Source organism: Exophiala aquamarina, assembly GCF_000709125.1.
Source record: "Exophiala aquamarina CBS 119918 chromosome Unknown aczIA-supercont1.3, whole genome shotgun sequence".
In the NCBI taxonomy this organism is placed as follows: domain Eukaryota; kingdom Fungi; phylum Ascomycota; class Eurotiomycetes; order Chaetothyriales; family Herpotrichiellaceae; genus Exophiala; species Exophiala aquamarina.
In genome coordinates, this window is record NW_013550585.1 from 1904716 (window position 1) to 1922500 (window position 17785).

The 17785-nt window shown below is 51.0% G+C and overlaps 8 protein-coding genes across 8 annotated transcripts; 5 read left to right on the plus strand and 3 right to left on the minus strand.

Annotated features, from left to right (window-relative positions):
• Window positions 1–50: 50 nt before the first annotated feature.
• Window positions 51–693, minus strand: A1O9_04287 (uncharacterized protein; the record flags this gene model as incomplete). Its single annotated transcript, XM_013406579.1, has 2 exons — window positions 51–360; window positions 488–693. 2 exons carry the CDS (start codon window positions 691–693, stop codon window positions 51–53), a joined length of 516 nt encoding a protein of 171 aa, XP_013262033.1.
• An 825-nt stretch (window positions 694–1518) lies between these two features.
• A1O9_04288 (uncharacterized protein) lies at window positions 1519–3831 on the plus strand (the record flags this gene model as incomplete). Its single annotated transcript, XM_013406580.1, has 2 exons — window positions 1519–2616; window positions 2665–3831. The coding sequence occupies 2 exons, from the start codon at window positions 1519–1521 to the stop codon at window positions 3829–3831; spliced, it is 2265 nt and encodes a 754-aa protein (XP_013262034.1).
• Window positions 3832–4168: 337 nt separating this feature from the next.
• A1O9_04289 (succinate-semialdehyde dehydrogenase) lies at window positions 4169–5888 on the plus strand (the record flags this gene model as incomplete). The annotated part of the gene is made up of 4 exons (XM_013406581.1): window positions 4169–4225; window positions 4288–4375; window positions 4441–5685; window positions 5752–5888. 4 exons carry the CDS (start codon window positions 4169–4171, stop codon window positions 5886–5888), a joined length of 1527 nt encoding a protein of 508 aa, XP_013262035.1.
• Window positions 5889–6280: 392 nt separating this feature from the next.
• Window positions 6281–7233, plus strand: A1O9_04290 (uncharacterized protein; the record flags this gene model as incomplete). Its single annotated transcript, XM_013406582.1, has 3 exons — window positions 6281–6323; window positions 6441–6895; window positions 6967–7233. The coding sequence occupies 3 exons, from the start codon at window positions 6281–6283 to the stop codon at window positions 7231–7233; spliced, it is 765 nt and encodes a 254-aa protein (XP_013262036.1).
• A 380-nt stretch (window positions 7234–7613) lies between these two features.
• Window positions 7614–8639, minus strand: A1O9_04291 (uncharacterized protein; the record flags this gene model as incomplete). The annotated part of the gene is made up of 1 exon (XM_013406583.1): window positions 7614–8639. The coding sequence occupies one exon, from the start codon at window positions 8637–8639 to the stop codon at window positions 7614–7616; it is 1026 nt and encodes a 341-aa protein (XP_013262037.1).
• A 507-nt stretch (window positions 8640–9146) lies between these two features.
• On the plus strand, window positions 9147–10446 carry A1O9_04292 (uncharacterized protein; the record flags this gene model as incomplete). The annotated part of the gene is made up of 3 exons (XM_013406584.1): window positions 9147–9737; window positions 9791–10107; window positions 10155–10446. 3 exons carry the CDS (start codon window positions 9147–9149, stop codon window positions 10444–10446), a joined length of 1200 nt encoding a protein of 399 aa, XP_013262038.1.
• A 1621-nt stretch (window positions 10447–12067) lies between these two features.
• A1O9_04293 (uncharacterized protein) lies at window positions 12068–12947 on the plus strand (the record flags this gene model as incomplete). Its single annotated transcript, XM_013406585.1, has 2 exons — window positions 12068–12100; window positions 12183–12947. 2 exons carry the CDS (start codon window positions 12068–12070, stop codon window positions 12945–12947), a joined length of 798 nt encoding a protein of 265 aa, XP_013262039.1.
• A 1180-nt stretch (window positions 12948–14127) lies between these two features.
• A1O9_04294 (uncharacterized protein) lies at window positions 14128–16730 on the minus strand (the record flags this gene model as incomplete). The annotated part of the gene is made up of 3 exons (XM_013406586.1): window positions 14128–14220; window positions 14386–15924; window positions 15993–16730. 3 exons carry the CDS (start codon window positions 16728–16730, stop codon window positions 14128–14130), a joined length of 2370 nt encoding a protein of 789 aa, XP_013262040.1.
• Window positions 16731–17785: the final 1055 nt, after the last annotated feature.

Below are 17785 nucleotides of genomic sequence, written 5' to 3' on the forward strand. Positions count from 1 at the left end.
GTGTCCAGGAAGCTGCCACCTATTAGCCATGTGCTACTTAGGAATTTTTCTCAGGCGTACCTTGCAGCCGATCCTGTGAACACCAATTGGGTCTTTCGATCTGGCTGTCGTGCAAAGTAGTGCATTGCACATTTAGTCACGTAGATAGTGCCATCCAAATTCACTCGGATTGTGTTCATGTCTGGAGGGAGGAGATTTCCATCAGTGGTGCTGATTGCGTCTGTGAGCCAATCTCCCTCGGAGTGAATCCCAGCGTTGGCCAGCACGACATCTATCTGACCAAATGCTCTCCATGTTGCTTCGAACATCCCTACGACGTCGTCCCATTTCGCCATATCACATTTTCGGAAGATCGCTCTCCTAAGGATTCGAATTTCGTTAGATTAAATGTCATTTTACTTGTACTCTTTGGCCACGGTAGTTCTCACTCTTCCAAATTCGCTACTAGTATTGTACCTTCGTCATTGTTCCAGTCGCCAATCGCAACCTTTGCACCGTAACCTTCTCACACCAGAGACGAAGAACATCAGCACCTTCGTATTTTAAATCCACCTCAGCAAAGTAAGAGAGAGGGTACTTGCGATGGGCAAGCAGCACCGTTGCACGGCCAATGCCTGATGCTGCTCCAATAATTAAGACCGTCTTTCCACGGAGAGCTTCCAGCTCAGAATCCTTGACCTCATATTTGGTCATATTTGTGAAGTTCGTGAATCACACGCAGTTGGGGGCCCTGCATTGATTGTGCATAATGTAATAAAAGCTTCAAACAAGCATTCTAGACCCCCTTCATTGACTCAAAGCATTCTCTTCTGCCAGGTCCGGATGGTGGGTTAGGCTTTAGCCTCGACCTTATCCTGAGCCTCTCCGCATCAATTCTTGGCATCAAAATCCACAATCTTGGCAGCGCAAGACCAGCCGCCTTGCCTGATTTGGATCATTCCGCCACATCAATCCCCAACCAAATCCCTCCCACCTCATCTTCTTCCTCTTCCAGCCCCTTCACGAATTGAGCACGCAGCGATCAGGCCAGTGACTAGATAGGAAATCACCCTGCGGCGTGTTAGCAGCCAAGAGTGAGAGTATGGCAGATCTCTCCCCTGCCCAGACAGATGGTAGCTCCCGAAAGAGGAATAGACGTCGTCACTACTGCCAGCATTGCAACAAGAGCTTCAGCCGGATCGAACATCGGACGCGACATGAGCGTTCTCGTGAGCTCTCTAGCCTATTGAATGCCCTCCCAAGGCTGATGAGGCTGATGAATCCCAGACACCAATGAAACGCCATTCTCCTGCCTGTACTGCTCCAAGTCGTTTGCACGGAAGTAGGCTGTCATTCCTGATTGGCTGACCTATGACATACCAGGCTAACTCGGACAGGGACCTCTTAGTCAGGCACACCCGGTCATTACACAATGGAAGTGTTCAAGCTGATGCTGCAGACGATCATGAAGCGCTCGTGTCAGGTAGAGCAATTCCCGCACAAGTTGGAGTGAAATGGGTCAACTGGCATCCACCCCAAATGGCAGAAAAGCAACCTCAAGGGATCACTCCGGCCGACAGCGCTGGTGTATCATCACGAGAGCAAGCTTCAGCGCATAACCAAATTTTTGATGCTTCCTTCTTCCGACAGGGATCAAGGGACTCTGGTGATACTGGTCTCGGCTCCATACAAGGCCTACCAACTCAGGAGCCGCTCTCGTATGATCAGTATGGACCAGCCGTGAATATGCCAATGGGTACGATCGTTGGCGGTACCGACCAGGGTAACGCTGTTGGTGGCATGCAGGTCTCCGATCTAGGGATGTTCGACAACCCGTCGATGAACGCACCTTTCATAGAGCCTTTCATGGAGGAACCAGACTGGATTAACAACTTCACTTTCACCGCTGCCACATACTCGTCCGTCCTCCAAACGGCGCTTCCACTTTGGCCCACGATAGACTGGAGCCCTAATTCGCTGATACAAGCACCGGAGAGCCCCAAACAAGGTCCCGATAATTTACATAGAACACTCCCAACTCCCAGCAGTGGCCGCCGCACAGATTTCGATCCTAGTAAGTCAGAAGGCACTTTGCCCCTACTCGATAGAGTTTTCTCGCTTGTTTCTAGCCCACAGGATCACAAGGAAGCACGCACTGAACCGTCCCGACGGTCATCTTATCTTACCTCCGAGACGCGGACCTTGTTGCATCGAAAGCTGGACAAGTATAAGCACATTATGCCCGACAAATTTGTGCTTCCTTCTCACCATGCCCTAAACCGGTATGTCGTAATGTATTTCACTGCTGGTGCTCGACACCAACCTTTCATCCACGAGCCAACCTGGAACTCCGCTACCTGCAGTTTGGGACTTCTCATGGCTGTTTGCGCAATGGGTGCCAGATATTCCTTTGAAATAAAACTATCTCGACAGCTTTGGACTCTGGGCAGAACAATCTTAAGACACGAAATGGACGAAAGTGACAGAAATGTGGGAGAATCTTTCGGGCATCAGACATCATCTGGTGAACTGCTGGAGAACTGCCAGGCCATGCTTTTATTGACAATGTATGGAACTTGGGCTGGGGACAAGCACTTCTTAAGACAGGCTTTGGCATTTCAGAGTGCCCTAGCGACGGTTAGCATACGCGGTTCCCCATAAGCCCACTACTTACGCAGAAACTAGATCAATCGAGATATTATTCCCGAGAAGCCTCCACCATCACAACATCTGACTTGGAAAAGCTGGGTGGAATACGAAGTTCAAAAGAGGTGTGGCAACTTTGAAACGATCTGGCACGCTTGCTTACTCGGTATCAGGACAAAATTCGTCACATTGTGTTTCGTCAACCTTCAATGCCTCGTGTACAACCTCCCAGCTGTGATATTGCACAGCGAGTTCGATCTTGAATTACCCTGTGGAGAGGAGCTATGGCGCGCCGAGACGGAGGCGATCTGGCAACAGCGCCGGCAGCAAGATCACAGTGCAGCCCCTTCCTTCCAGGACGCTATGAGAAGATTGCTTGACGAGCGCGCTGTTTCAGAAACCGCTGACAGCGGGGAGACTACCCCGGATGATCTTACATACTCGATCTTTGCTAGCTACATTCTCATCAACGGACTCATGCAGTATAGCTCTGAGCAACGGAGATATGCGCGTTCTATCTCTGAAGCCGGATCGACCATTTCCCACGACCAAGCGAAGACATTCGAGCGGGCACTACGACGCTGGCAGAAGAGCTGGGAGAACAACCCAAAGGCTTCGCTTGACCCACAAGATCCCCATGGTCCACTGGCTTTCAACTGCACCGCTCTCCTACGGATAGCGTACATTCGGCTGGACATGGACTTTGCACCTTACGCTGCAGCCCTGCGATCTGGAGATCCTGAGGTAGTGGCACGAACAATCTGCAACCAACCACCCGCCACACGCAGTCGACGGTCCATGAGAGCTGCGCTACACGCTTGGCACGCTTTACTTATCCCGATTCGAATGGGCATGGACCTAGTTGCTGAAACACAAGTCTTCACCTGGTCTATTCAGCACTTCATCGCTTCTTTCGAATGTTGTCTGTTGCTGGCTAATTGGCTCGATGCGGTTACTGTCGCCGCACCTTCACCCCCATTGTCCAACGAAGAACGCTGGCTCATCCGTCTTGTCCAAGAAACGCTACAAGAGGCCGGAATTGAGGATGATGTCATCACCGACATCCGGATGCTGAGCTCCAACGTCTTGACCACCTGGGCGAGATTGTTCTACGCTAACAAGATATGGGGCATCATCCCACTCATTGGAGAGGCACTAACAAAATTTGCTGATCTGCTCCGCATCCGCTCAGCACACAGCGGGTGAGCCATGCACCGTCCAAGATCCTTGTCAGGATAATGCACACATGCGTCGGATAGTTGGCACCAAGAATCGGCGTTTGTTGACGAGCTTGTCAGTCGGCGGTACCCTTGCCGTTCCAGTACGCCCCACCCGTTTCGGCAGTACGCCACCCCCACTCATATACATCTGAAGTAACACTTTTTCGTGAGCTAAGATACAATATCAAAGACGCTGATGAACTCCCAGTCTTTGAGGGTCTGCAAGTCCGTCAGCGAAAGCGTCGTTTTCAGAGCTCAAGACGCCCTTTCCGTTTGATAACATCGATTGTCATCAAAGACGTTGCTTTTTTTCATATCTCAAGATGGGCAGCATCGATGAAGGCAGTATGATGAACGGGATTTCTGGCCTACCATTCAAGGTATGCAGCCTTTCCGACCCGACGTCAAATGCAGGATGGTGCTAAAATGTCTGCTCCCTTAGTTGAAGAATGCCGAGCTTTTCCGACAGCAGAGCTATGTTCACGGGCAATGGATTGAGTCGAAGGCAGGTGGTTGGTTTAATGTCGTAGGTACGTGTTGGAATTCATCTGCCTACATCTCGAACTTCGACGCTGATAACGCCGATTGTGATCAGACCCTGGAACTGGCGAGGCTTGGGCCTCATGCCCTAACTTCACCCCTGGAGACGTTGATTCCGCTGTTCAGTCTTCCCATGACGCTTTTCAGGCATACAAGAAGGTCAATCCACGAACAAAAGCTCAGATGCTACTGAAGTGGGATTCGTTGATCCGAGAACATCGTGAAGACCTTGCCCTGATTCTCACTTACGAGACTGGTAAACCTTATGCAGAAGCATGTGCAGAAATCGACTACGGTGTCTCCTTCGTGGGGTGGTTTGCTGGGGAGGCAGAGCGGATCAATGGAACTGTGCATGTTGCGTCAGTACCCAACAGGCGTGTTTTCACCGTGAAGCAGCCGATCGGTGTAGCTGTCGGCCTGGTACCATGGAATTTCCCAATTGCAATGTCACTTCGCAAAGTTGCTGCAGCACTAGCAGCGGGCTGTACCATGATTGTCAAACCATCTCCGGAAACGCCTTTCACTACACTCAGTCTGGCCTATTTGGCGGAGAAGGCAGGTTTTGCACCGGGCGTGTTCAATGTCGTAACGACTGATTTGAACAATACTCCGTCTGTCTGCGAGACACTTTGCAAGCATCCACTTGTCAGCAAGGTCACCTTCACTGGGTCAACTCGGGTTGGCAAGCTGATTGCGAAGCATTGCGCAGAGGGACTTAAGAAGGTGACTTTGGAGCTGGGTGGAAATTGTCCGTATATTATCTTCGACGATGCAGATCTCGAGCACGCGTTGACACAGCTGATGGCATTAAAGTTCAAGCATGCCGGACAAGTGTGCGTGACCGCCAACCGCGTATACGTGCAGTCAGGAGTCTACGACAAATTCTCAGCAATGCTTGCGGTGGCAACGAGGAGTCTGAAGATCGGGCATGGCACAGATGCTAGCACTACTATCGGCCCTGTTACGACTCCGCAGTCCCTGGAGAAGCTTAAGCGACAGGTTGAGGACTCCCAAGGCCTTGGAGGCCAGGTTCTGGTAGGCGGAAAGCAAGTACCTGGTAGCCAGGGCTATTTCTTTGAACCCACTGTCATAACTGGCATGACGGCAGATATGCTCTTGACCAGGGAGGAGACATTCGGCCCAATCTGCGCGTTGTACAAGTTCGATACTGAAGACGAGGTCGTGAAATATGCGAATGATACCAGCATGGGCCTAGCCAGCTATTTCTTTACCAAGTGCGTGGATAGGACCTGGAGATTGCTGGAGAATCTAGAGGCAGGGATGATTGGCATGAACACGGGTGAGTCTTCTGTACTGCGTAGAAACGTACCATTTGTTGGCCTTGCTGATGACGTTCGATTTACAGGCAATTCCTCCGGGGCTGAAAACCCCTTTGGCGGCATCAAGCAGTCAGGCTATGGCAAAGAATCAGGCAAGGATGTTGCGGTTGCCGAGTACCTTGTCACTAAGACCGGGACACTGACATTGGACGACCACTACTAGCACGAGAGTTCCTTTGGTAGGACTTGACTTACTTGGCACAGTGTCATTATGAACTTGCGCAGCCGGTTGTTACGGCATTGAGTTCCAGAACAGTTTGTCTCCTATTTGGACCCTTCGGACTGCACCCATTTCCGGATGCAGTACAGATCCTCGGACTCGTCTAGGCTGCTCAACTTAGGTACCCGACAGACACTGTACTCACTAGGGTTCGGATGTGGGGTGGGTGTGACCTTCCTAGTTGGGAAGGCCGAAGCCGCGGCCCCCACATAGCTATAACTACGGACTTTTAAACAACCTCGTATAATGATAGTATACAATGCAAGAACTCCTATCCCTTGAGAGCATAGTCTATAATCTCAGTTTCGCAACATAGAGTGACTCTAGAACTAATCATGGCTGGTACTCGGTTAGCAGGCAAAGTTGCCATTGTCACAGGTAAGCCTCCGTCCACCTAGCAGGGCTAATAGGCTGCCATTATTCCATGGACATCCTGTCCCTTTAGTTGGGCTCTACCATCATCATCATTTAGCACCGTGTCTGAACTTTTCCCAGGTGGTTCATCCGGCTTTGGGGCAGCAACAGCACAACTATTCGCGTCAGAGGGAGCCTTCGTCTTGATCGCAGATTTGAACGAGGCAGGCGGCGTCCAACTCGCAGCCAGCAATCCCGAGAAGATCGTCTTCCAAAAAGCCAACATCGCCACCCAAGAAACATGGCAGCAGCTAGTCCAGACCGCGGAAGAGAAGTTCGGCCGTCTCGATATCGTCGTCAACAATGCTGGCACCAGCTACGCGAATAAGCCAACGCTACAAGTCACGGAGGCAGAGTTCGACTTGACGATGGATGTTAATGTGAAGAGTATCTTCTGGAGTGTGAAGGTGTGCGTGCCGGCCATGTTGAAGAATGGCAAGAAGAGTGGTGCTTTTGTTAACGTTGCCTCGATTGGCGCGACGAGGCCGAGGCCCGGTCTTGTATGGTACGCTGCTAGCAAAGGCACTGTTGCTAATGTAAGTCATGCAATGGCCCCCTTACTTCAAGTTGAAGAACTCGCCTCTAAAGCGCCATCCTTTATATCTAGGCTACAAAAGGCCTCGCCGCCGAGTTCGCGCCCATGGGAATCCGAGTCAATTCGGTATGCCCGTTGATGGCCGCGACAGGTCTGTGGGAGAAGTTCACCGGCATGCCCGACACGCCAGAGAACCGTGAGAAGTTCACCAAGGATGTTCCAATGGGCCGCTTGACTGAGCCCATCGATGTGGCAAAGGCTATCCTGTTCCTTGCGAGTGACGATGCAGCGTTCATTGTCGGCGAGAACCTGCTTGTGGATGGCGGGAAGACCATTTAAATATAGAAGCATAAAGAGAGGGACGGCTCGGGTGCTGGCTGGTTTGAGGGATAGAAGCTGAAGGCGGCTGAGTACTTTAGAAGGAAAATGCTTCGGGGAGAGTGGGAGACCGCCCTGAACGATGAACTAGACCTGCTTGTTGGACTTTTGGATGGAAAATACGGCCATGGTTCTCCCTAGAGAAAACTTTCGATCTACTTCATGCGTCGGAGAAAGAGCATGCGGCTCTCTGGCCAGCTTTTTATTCTGAGGACTGTCTGAAAAGTTCTCGTCCGTATGGCGAAAATTTCATATCTACCGATGCAAAAAGAAAATACGATTGCTCGCTGGTCAGAGTAATTCTGAACAACCATTGAAACGTTCGACTGTCTGGGTACACGCTATTTCTTCTCCGTCTGAGGCCTGGGTGCTTTCTCCGGAATGAAAAGGCCCTTCTCCTTATCGGCTATTAGCCGGACTCTATGCAAGTCATGGTCCACGATGCGCTGCTCATCCTCCATGTAATCCTCAATCCGAACTGATGCATCCAGATAGCGACCAGACATAAAATCCAACTGTCCACTTGCCAGGACCGTGACCAGCCCGGCAGGCATTTGTGGAGTTGAGAAGGTTGCGCCTTCCAAGGCCTTGACAGCCGCCATGGCGGACTTCTGCTCCCCTGGTAGGTCCATGGACAAGTAGCTGTTCTCTCTGAACTTTCCCTCGCTTGCGTCTTTGAAATCATGGAAGAATCTCGTTGGGATGGCGCCTGGGTGGTATGCGAAGGCCTTGATGCCGCGATCCTTGTTCTCGTTGTGCACAATCTCGGCAAGCCTGACCTGTCCAAGTTTGCCAATGGCGTATCCTCCCATTCCTTCTGCTGATTGTGCAGCGGCGCTGGAGGTGTAGATGATCCTTCCGCCGCCGTGTTGTCTCAAGTGAGGCAGAGCTGCCCGAGTGAAATGGAAAGCGCCTTGCAGCGAAACTGCCAGAGTGTCCCACCAAACAGCAGGATCCGACTCTTGCGTAGGAAGCCACTGCGGTGCTCGACCAGCATTCACAAAGAGGACGTCAATCTTGCCCAGTTCTTGGATAACATCCTGGATGAAGCGGTCCACGCTTTGGTAGTCCAAAACATTGAATGCTGCTGTCTTGACTGCGAGCTTCGGATTGATAGCCTTGCATATTTCGGCAGTCTCATTGATTTCTGGAAGCTCCAATGCCATCAAACTCAATGTTGCTGCCTCTGTATGCGCAAAGAACTCTGCGGTCGCCCGGCCAATGCCCCGTCCTGCACCGGCGATGACCACATTCTTGCCTTTTAGTAGCGCTCCGAGTTCTTTGTTCTGGCGAGGGTCAGAGATGTAGGAGCAATCGTTCTGCGTCCCGAGAAACCTCTCGACAATCGGGCCTGTCTCGCGACTCATTGCTAAACTTGGGTCGGGTCTGAATGATTTCTCCTCGCATGCGGATTCCCTGCGTGACCTACTTGATGACAGTCGTCAAGTCCGTGTATTGGAGGCTCCTACTGTCAGATGATCAAGGGCGGGTCTGAGACATACAACCATGGCTGAAAACTCGGAGATACCCCACGATAACTAGACTTCGGTAAGTCGGCCACATATGGTACGTCGTGTTGAGCCCGGCTAGGAGACCCCCCAGTGCGGGGTCTTCAAGCCTTGGGGGTAATGAGAACCCTCGAAGGTGGCGGTCCTTCTGCATCGGGTAAGGTCAGTAATCAAGCTTAACCTGAGAGCAAATATATCAATGGTTTAGGCAGGGATGGAGGTTCTGGGTCTAGCGTCGGCACATAGGTTGGCGATAGGCGCAAGGTATACGTTGTGTTGCGGTTCACAGACCTTTGAATCAGGAGAGTTGCGGATAAGAGCAATCCGTTACAGAAGTTGAAAGGCAGAAGGAGAGGAGCATTCAACATGGCCGCAACACATGCTCACGAACTTGGAAAAGTTCTCATTGTCGGTGCTGGGCCCTCGGGTTTAGTCCTGGCCCTCTTGCTCGGTAAGGCCGGCGTCAACGTGGAGATCGTGGATGCCGCAGAGAAACTGGACGAGCAGCCACGAGCCACGCATTACAACTCTCCAGCTACACATGTGCTCAAGCGTGCGGGCGTCTTGGATGAAATTCGGGCAGCCGCGGTGATATGTAAACGAGTGGTTTGGCGCAAACCAGATGGAACGCTTCTCGGCGCGTTGGATTATGCTGCGGTCCCGGAGGAGAGCTCTGAGAGAATGGTAGCTCTACCTCTCAATGAGGTCAGCAAGATCGTGCTTCGTCAGCTTCAAAGCATTCCTGCTGTCGAGATCAAATGGTCGCACAACGTGGTCGATGTGGGCCAGAACGATGGTGAGGCTTGGGTTGACGTTGAGACAGCCACTGGGAAACAACGACTGGAGGCCGACTATGTCATTGGTTGTGATGGTGCAAACAGCAAAGTTCGCAGAGCTCTTCAAGGCGACTGGCATTTCCCAGGCAAGACTTGGGCCGAACAAATTGTGGCTACAAATGTAAGTCATGACTTAGGCAGCACAGCGACACTTCCCTAACTCCAGTTTTATAGGTGTATTACGACTTCGACAAGTTTGGATGGGATGATGCCAACTTTATCATTGAACCAGAGAACTGGTTTATGGCCTCGAGGATCAGTAAAGATGGATTGTGGCGCGTGTCCTATGGTGAAACTTCTGGACTCACCCGAGAGCAATACCTTGAACGCCAGCCGATGAAGTTTGAACGAATGCTCCCTGGAAATCCAAAGCCCGATGCCTATAAAATCATGAACATCAGCCCCTATAAGATTCACCAAAGATGTGCGGAGAAGTTACGGGTTGGACGTTTCATTATTGCGGCCGATGCTGCTCATTTGTGCAACCCATTGTACGTCCCTTATACGAGAGTTATATTCCTGCTAACGAGTCATGTAGTGGAGGACTTGGCCTGACAGGTGGTCTGGCAGACATCGAAAGTCTGTACGACTGCTTGATAGGCATCCATGAAGGCAAAGCACAAGATTCAATACTGGATAAGTACGACGAAGTCAGACGTGAGATGTGGCACAAATTTATCGACCCAATCTCGAGCGAGAACCTTCGCCGCCTGAATGGTCAGGATCCCGAAAAGGCTCGAGAAAACGACAGTCTCCTTCAAATGCTCGAACGTGCTTCTAGAGACCCAAACCTTGCCCGAACGATGCAACTGGTGAGCTACACGATCTGATTCTGATATTTGGCACTAATCGTTGCAGAGCGGAAATGCGATATTGTACGACTTCACGAAGGAATATAGCAGTACCAATGCAGGATAAAGACAACATTTGGAGGATGCGCACATTTTGATCAGCGAGCGTCTCGAATTTTAATGCTATATTTACTATCTGGGAAGTTGAGGATCTCTTTTGTACGATTGCATCCTGGCAATCCAATATCTCAAGCAGAGGTACTATCATTATACCATTTATACCATTTATACCATTTGTAACAATCCCTTGTGCTTAGAGATCATCATGTGTACATAATGGTATGACGTTCACACTGATGCTGCCTGACCCGGATAACTGGCGACATCATATCGGTCTTTCCCCTTGGAGATTTTGATGACTTCTTGCCTACTTCGGCCATTCATGCATAAACAAGAGATATTCTACAGCATTAAGATCGCTTTCATGTAGCAAACGCCGAACGACAGTGCATATTCCCTGGCAGTATCGAGCTACATTTGCGATTCTCTGCAATATGCTCTCCTTAGCTGAGATTACGATGCGTATCACCAGCGTTCTAGACCTAAGGCTATCACATAGATGAGCATTGGTTCCTAAAAAGGGGGGAAACCAATGAAGCAGTTCGAGGATGTGAGTGGTGACTCCGTTGAATTCCTTGGCTATCATTTGTTGATGGGCGATAGTATGATGGAACTGGAGAGTGTGGAAGTGTAAAAGACACAACCAGCCTTACGGAAACACTCAATCTCTTCGGCTTGATGTGCGCGCTGAAACCAATGCCGCGGGCCACGACGACGGGTCATTGGAACTGTATGGCGATGCCGGTACAACGCATTGAATTACATTTAGGAAGAAGAATGCATCGCTTGAAACAAGACTTGTAATGCTAAATTGTCAGCGAGCCCAGCAGCCGTCGCCATTGAGGGATGGAGGAACTATTATCCACATAATTATATGATTACCACTACTTCAAAAGCACTAGTCTAAAATTTGACACCATTCGGCGGGCAACATTTGGCGTTAATGCTTGTCAGATTTGCAGCATTGGATAAAAACTTAAAGTGTTACCAAATAATAGCGCAGATGATGAGCTGCTTCGAGCAGCCTAAGAGCGGACCCTAATTACAATCCACACTTGATTGGGGATCAAAAAGAGAATGTAATCGCCAAGACACGACTTTAAAGTCGGAGAATATCGTTCACGCAGGGTACATATACCGCCGACTTCCCGCCTACTACAAGGGACAATCTTGCGATCGAAGGTGAATCCAAAGAAAGTGAAGTTCAACACTGCCAGACACCACGATGACATCTGGCACACAAATTCCCTCGGAGTCGTCACCCACAAAAGAACAATGGGCCGAGTTGTGCAGGGAGGTTAAAGGCGAGCTGCTGGAGGAGATGGGCGATGAGAGTTGGTACTTGCTCATAGTAAGTAAATCCCTTGCGACTACTTCGCCTCATTATAGAATCGGCCTTACTTGAGGCGGTGCGCTGGGTTGAAGCGATCTCAATACAGCAAATGGGAATGATATGCGATGGCCAAGTCAAAGCCCATTCTCGGTCCTCGATCAAGGGGAATGCACAAGCCAATTTCAAAAGACTGGTTCTTGCTTGACTATGGAGCAAGCAGCAAACTGCACCGTTCGCCGCGTTTGTGTAATGGGGGATAATGTCGTCGGAAACTGTCTATCAATATCGGCATCAACTGACCACCGTCCTATCAACCATCTAGGCGACCGTCCTTAGCGTCTCACCACAACCTCAGGTTCTCGCTGACTTTTGGACCTACTTGACGACCTCAGAGGAGGTGTTCTCGACACAAGTATCACGGGATCGTCTCTCAGAGCGCCTGCGAGATCTCCTGCTAAAGCAAATCACGCTGATTGGGGCGCCGCAGGTCCTGGGCGCATTGATCCCGCTCGCAAAGAGGCAGCTCGCAGACCAAGGAAGAACCGCTGAGGAGGAGAGGGGCGAGTTGGATTTGGAGCAGTGGTCCAACACCAGCTTCGCGCACCTACACACCCGAGGAATCGAAGGCATCACTTCGATCTACGGAACATTGTGGCAACGGATCTTCAGCACATTTGGTCCCTACCGACCGCAAATGGGCATGCACGAACTGGCGATCGTGTACGGGCTATATCTCTCTGACTTCACCATCCTATCAGCTCTCGAGACCGAACTCACCGTCTACACATCGATCCAGTGTCAAGGGCACCGCGGGCCGAGCTTGTGGCACGTGCGGGGAATGGGCCGCGTGCTGGGAGCGAGGGGCTCGGATGATGGGAATGAGAAGGTCCGGCGCGTCAAGGATGTTCTTAGGGGGATCAAGGTGGCAGTGATGAAAGCTGTCGAGTTCTGTGGGCCTGAAATGGTCCAGCGGAGTAGACTGGATGGCGGGTCGGACGGGCTGCAGGGCTGGCCTAATGTTGGCGACGTCGTGAGGGAGCTGGGCGGCTGGGGCGATGATGAGGTCGAAGCACAGCAGACCGTTTAAGTGGTGGCTCTTGTCTACGACATGAACAAGCACTCGGCTCCGTGCGTGAGGTCCCAGTAGATAGAAAGATACCGCAACGCTAGATGTAGAGAGGTAGGTCAGCCTCACAGGTCACGACACCAGAACCTGTCCTCCTCGATCAACGTGAATAAAAGTAGAGTAAAAAATTAGGATAGAGGGTTAATCAAAGCCAAAAAGAAAATGAGCCGAATCATTGAAAAATGATCAGGGAGAACATCCTCAACTGCTACATGCCTACCTTACGTAAGATATGCTGTGGTGGCAGAATCTCGAGGTTGACTCGAACCATGGTTCCATTCCGCACAAAAGCCCAAAATATGTCCTTTGCACCAGTCAGTATTCTAGTGAAGATTTTAAATCTCAAAGTTCGGGACCATGGCCTATATTCTCGTCCAAAAGGTTGGAAGTCTTGTGGAAGTGATGGGAAAAAGTCGACGAGGCTGAGTTTTGGCTTGGCGCGTTCCTTCATAATGGCTGGTTACGTGTTGCAAAGTGCAAAGTCACAAGGAAGCAAATGAAGGCAAGAAGGTCAGAGTCAGGATCCACTCCGGTCTCATTTACGATCATAGAGCGAGCCACAGGTTCAATGACGAAAACCCACTGCTGAAATTGAGCTAAGCAAGTTTGCTCTCATTCACAAGACTGCTCTCTCCATTCCTCTCTGATCTCTTTGGTGGTACATTACAGTACAATCAGGTGCAGGTGCAGTGTAGTATGTGCTCAAGTTGCTATCCCAGCCCTGTCATGACCCGCTGAACATGTATGCCAGCTAGATCATGAGTACTTCGGACACTCATCCATCACTTTGTCAATGAAGGGGAATTCATCCAACTTCCCCTGCATAGATAGCCGCCGGAATATCATTGGTGTTCTAGTGAGGCTGGACGGGAAACGGCTCATCATAGACGAGTCGTGGGAAGGAGCGGCTCCGGGTCTGACAACAAAGGGCGTGTCTACCATATGCCGCCAATCGCTGAATGACCGCTCAACGATCCCTGTGGTTCTTGCAAGTCGTTTCTCATATCGCGCGGAGAAATCGAGCGAGGAAGGAAGATGTCTGGTGGCCACTGCCACTCACCTGCGGGAAGCATAGCTCGGCGTTCGCGATTCTGACCCAAACGTCGTTACGCAAATAGGTGGGCAACTTGAGAACAAGAGACTAGGCAGACAGGCCTCTCTTCTCAGATTCGGAGAAGAAAATAAGCATGCGCCACAGTTTGCGGACCAAGACTTCGGATTCGTCTTCAAGAGCCTGTGGAAGTAAAGTCAGCATTTAGGTTTTGCAAATGGTTCAACCTGAGCATGTAATTCTCAAAAAGATGAGAAGTAGTAGGGTGAGAAGTGGGAATGTAGACCAGAGATGGGTAGCGACGGAAATTCTAAGAAGATTGACAAAGATCAAAAGAAGGAAACTCACTCCTTCCAGCTCGCCAACCAACTCGTCAGGTTTCCCACGGCGCCTGAGCGCCGCAACCACGACATCGACAAGCATTTGCTCCTGCACACCAAGGTATTCAACGATCTTCTTCTCGACAAACGGCTTTAGTCGCTCGTCGATGACGCTCTCATCCACAAACTCCCATTTGACCTCCCAGCTCCAGAGGCCGTCTTTGTCATTCGGAATATCCTGAGCCAGCTGGCGCGCCGCAGCAGCTCGTTCCTCTTCAGACATGGCGAGAGTGTCATTCTTGTCGAATTGGATGGGAATGAGAGTCCGACGAGTCGTGGAGGATGCGTCTTCCTCTTCGTCTTCGAGCAGGCCTTCGGCGTCTGTGACCATGGTGCGTTTTGAGGCTTGAGAGGCGCTTTGCGCTGCCGCTCTTTGAGCCGCGGCGCCAAGTGAGAGTTTGAATCGTGCAGGCTCTGGCCGTGGAAGGCCTCCTGTTTGGGTTCTGTCCTGCTCGTCGTCTTGTCGTGCCATTTCGTCTTCCTGCCGGCTGAGGAAGTCGTCAGCCATGGCGCCTGCGCGATCTTGCTGTTGGACCTCGCGTGCTCGTTCGCGTTGTTCTGCTGCGCGGTCGGCATCGTCACTTTGAATTTCTCTCTGGCGGAATGAGACACGATTGCGAGTCCAGAGACTGCGGTCGCTGTAATATTCCTCGACCTTGCGGGATGCTTCGACATCGTCATCCCATTCTCGAAGTCTCTTAGCCATTGCTAGTTTCTCCTCTTCGAGGCGAGCAGCTTCATCCTTTTCGCGAGCTTTCTCTCTTTCAACCGCGGCTGTCCGTGATCTCTCGCGATTCAACCATCTGCGCTCCTGATCTAGGTAATGCTTTTCTTGCTCTGCATCTTTCTTCTCTTTCCGTCTCCGCTCCAATTCTTCGTCGCTTGCATCCGTATCCTCGTCTTCGAAGGCCGATGCACCATTGATACCGGTCCCATTCACGAATGTGACACCCTTTTGGTAGTCTCGCGGTATCTGCTGACCAAAGCCTTTGGGACCCGCCGGTGCTCCGCGTGGACCGACAGGGATACCGTTAGCACCTCCTGCTGGGCCTGAAGGTGCTGTTGGTGGTGGTGGTGAAGCAAGGCGATTAAATCGTTCATTATTCATTCGATTCCGTTCTTGCTGTTCTACTTCCTCTTCTCGTTTGAGTCGTTCAATGTCACGACGAACACTCCTATCTCTGAATGAGGCGATTTCTTTGGCCACAGTTTCCCGCATTTCCGCCGGGATATCGGACAATTCATCGTCGACGTTGATTGGAATGGTGACAATGTCACCGTTTGCGCCATCTGCGTTAGTCCCATCACCCATCTTGATATCTCCTTCTTTGTCAATGCTGGACAGTTCATCTTTCGGTTGTGGTACGGATGGATTGGCAAGATCTGCTAGAACGGCTTGGAGTGCAGCCCGGGCATGGTCTAGTCGCATTTGAGCTGATTCAGCATCCTGCCCCTGGGACTCTTCCCATTGCTCAATGTAGCTGAGTGAAATGTCATCGGCGACGATCTGTGTAGTAGAGTTAGCTTTCGAGACATACCGACCCCGCAGAAGCCAAAACCAGAGAGGGAACATACAATCAATTTCGACATCTCGACATTTCCATCACCTCCTTCTTCAACCTGCTTTCCATCCTTGGGAGTCTGCCGCTTGACAGGGACTTCGACCTCCCTTAGAACCTCAATAGCAGTACTGAGACTCGTGGCGTCCTCGTACTCCGCAAATCCAAACTTGCAAGGCTTCTCATCGGCATCTGTGGCTCTGACCCATCTCCTCAAATTCCCCGCCGCACGCAGGATCCGTTCAATCCCTTCGTCACCACCTGCGCCCTCGGTGATCGCGCCGACGAAGATGGTCTTGATGATTTCCTCCTTTGTCTGCGGCTGTACCTGTGTAATGCGCTCTCTTTCTCCGCCTCCACCGCCGGCCCCTCCTCCGCGGAAGTCAGAGCCGCCGATGCCTGAACCCAAGCCCGCTCTGCGTCCACCACCACCTCCTCCTTGTCTTTCACGATCATCTCTCCCACCACCCGCAACATCAGGCTTCGCGGGGCCGGAGGTGCCGAGGCGGATGACCGGTGCCGAGAAGTTTATGTTGGGCATGTTTACCGGCGGCTGGAAGTTTGCTGGGAAGCTGCCGCCAGGTCTGCCTGGTAGGTGAGCGTCTTGCTGCTGCATGCCCGGAGGGGCTCCTATGCCGGGAGGTGCCATACCAGGAGGGGGGGCCATTCCCGGCGGCGCTCCAGGAAAGCCACCGCCGTGTTCTGAACCTGGCGGCGCGCCATATTGTCCCGGTGCTTGGTAGGGATTGTACATTGCTGTCTGCGCTACGGCTGTCGCGCTGAACAGTCGAGGTGGATGAAATGGGGGAGGGTGAGATCAACACTGGTGATGTTTATCGAATTGACATTAGAATACCTGATGGGATGAAGCGCATACGACACAGCAGTGTAGGAGACAGGAAGCAGAAATACTGTTCTCAAAGACTGGTCGCTGGAATATTTCTCCAAATGCGAAAGCCTCGCAGATAATTGACGGGACGCGCAAGCGGAACGGAGTAACTGTAATCCGAAGCTAACCTTTTCAGGTAAAGTACAGCCTTAACCACCTCGTCGATCAAGGCGGCATCAATGATTCGCTTTACGGCGCAGTAGGTGAGCATTGACTATCTCTACGGCGTAGCACGTCTACACTAGTCTGCTTTCCAAATTGGCGTAGAGCAACACAGATTAGGAATCCTGAAAATACCGCATCAATAAGACAGCTTATGGCGCCGCACACGAACAATGACCATCCTGGGAAATCCGCATGGAGCGACTTAGATTTTGAATCTATAGAATAATTGATGAACGTTTCTATTTACCGGCGCGGCAGTATATAAACAATGGTCCTCCTAAGAAGTCGGCGTGGAGCAACTCCGATTTCGAATCTCAAAAACAGTCAATCAATAGGTTGTCTCTACGGCGCAGCGTCCTCACAACGATCTTCCCTACGGCAGAGTATACGAACAACGACCGTCCTGAGAAATCGGCGTGGAGCAACATAACTTTTGAATTCAAAGAATAGTCAATCATAAGGCGGTCTTTACGGCGCAGTATACTCACAACGATTGTCCTTACGGTGCGGTGTATGGACATTAATTGTCTGTCTGAGCAGGTCATTCTGTGCCGATTAAATATTAATTCACACATGTCTGACAAATACGGAGACAAATGGAGGACGGTTTACGTGTATCTTGTCAAAGGCATCTTCAGTGAGAGCTCTATTATGTCTAAGAACCACCTAGGCAAATGATGAATCGAGATAATCTACTGTCGACTGAGTCCTTTCCAAAGAGGCACCATCTCAACCTGGAGGGATGGAGCTTCGTT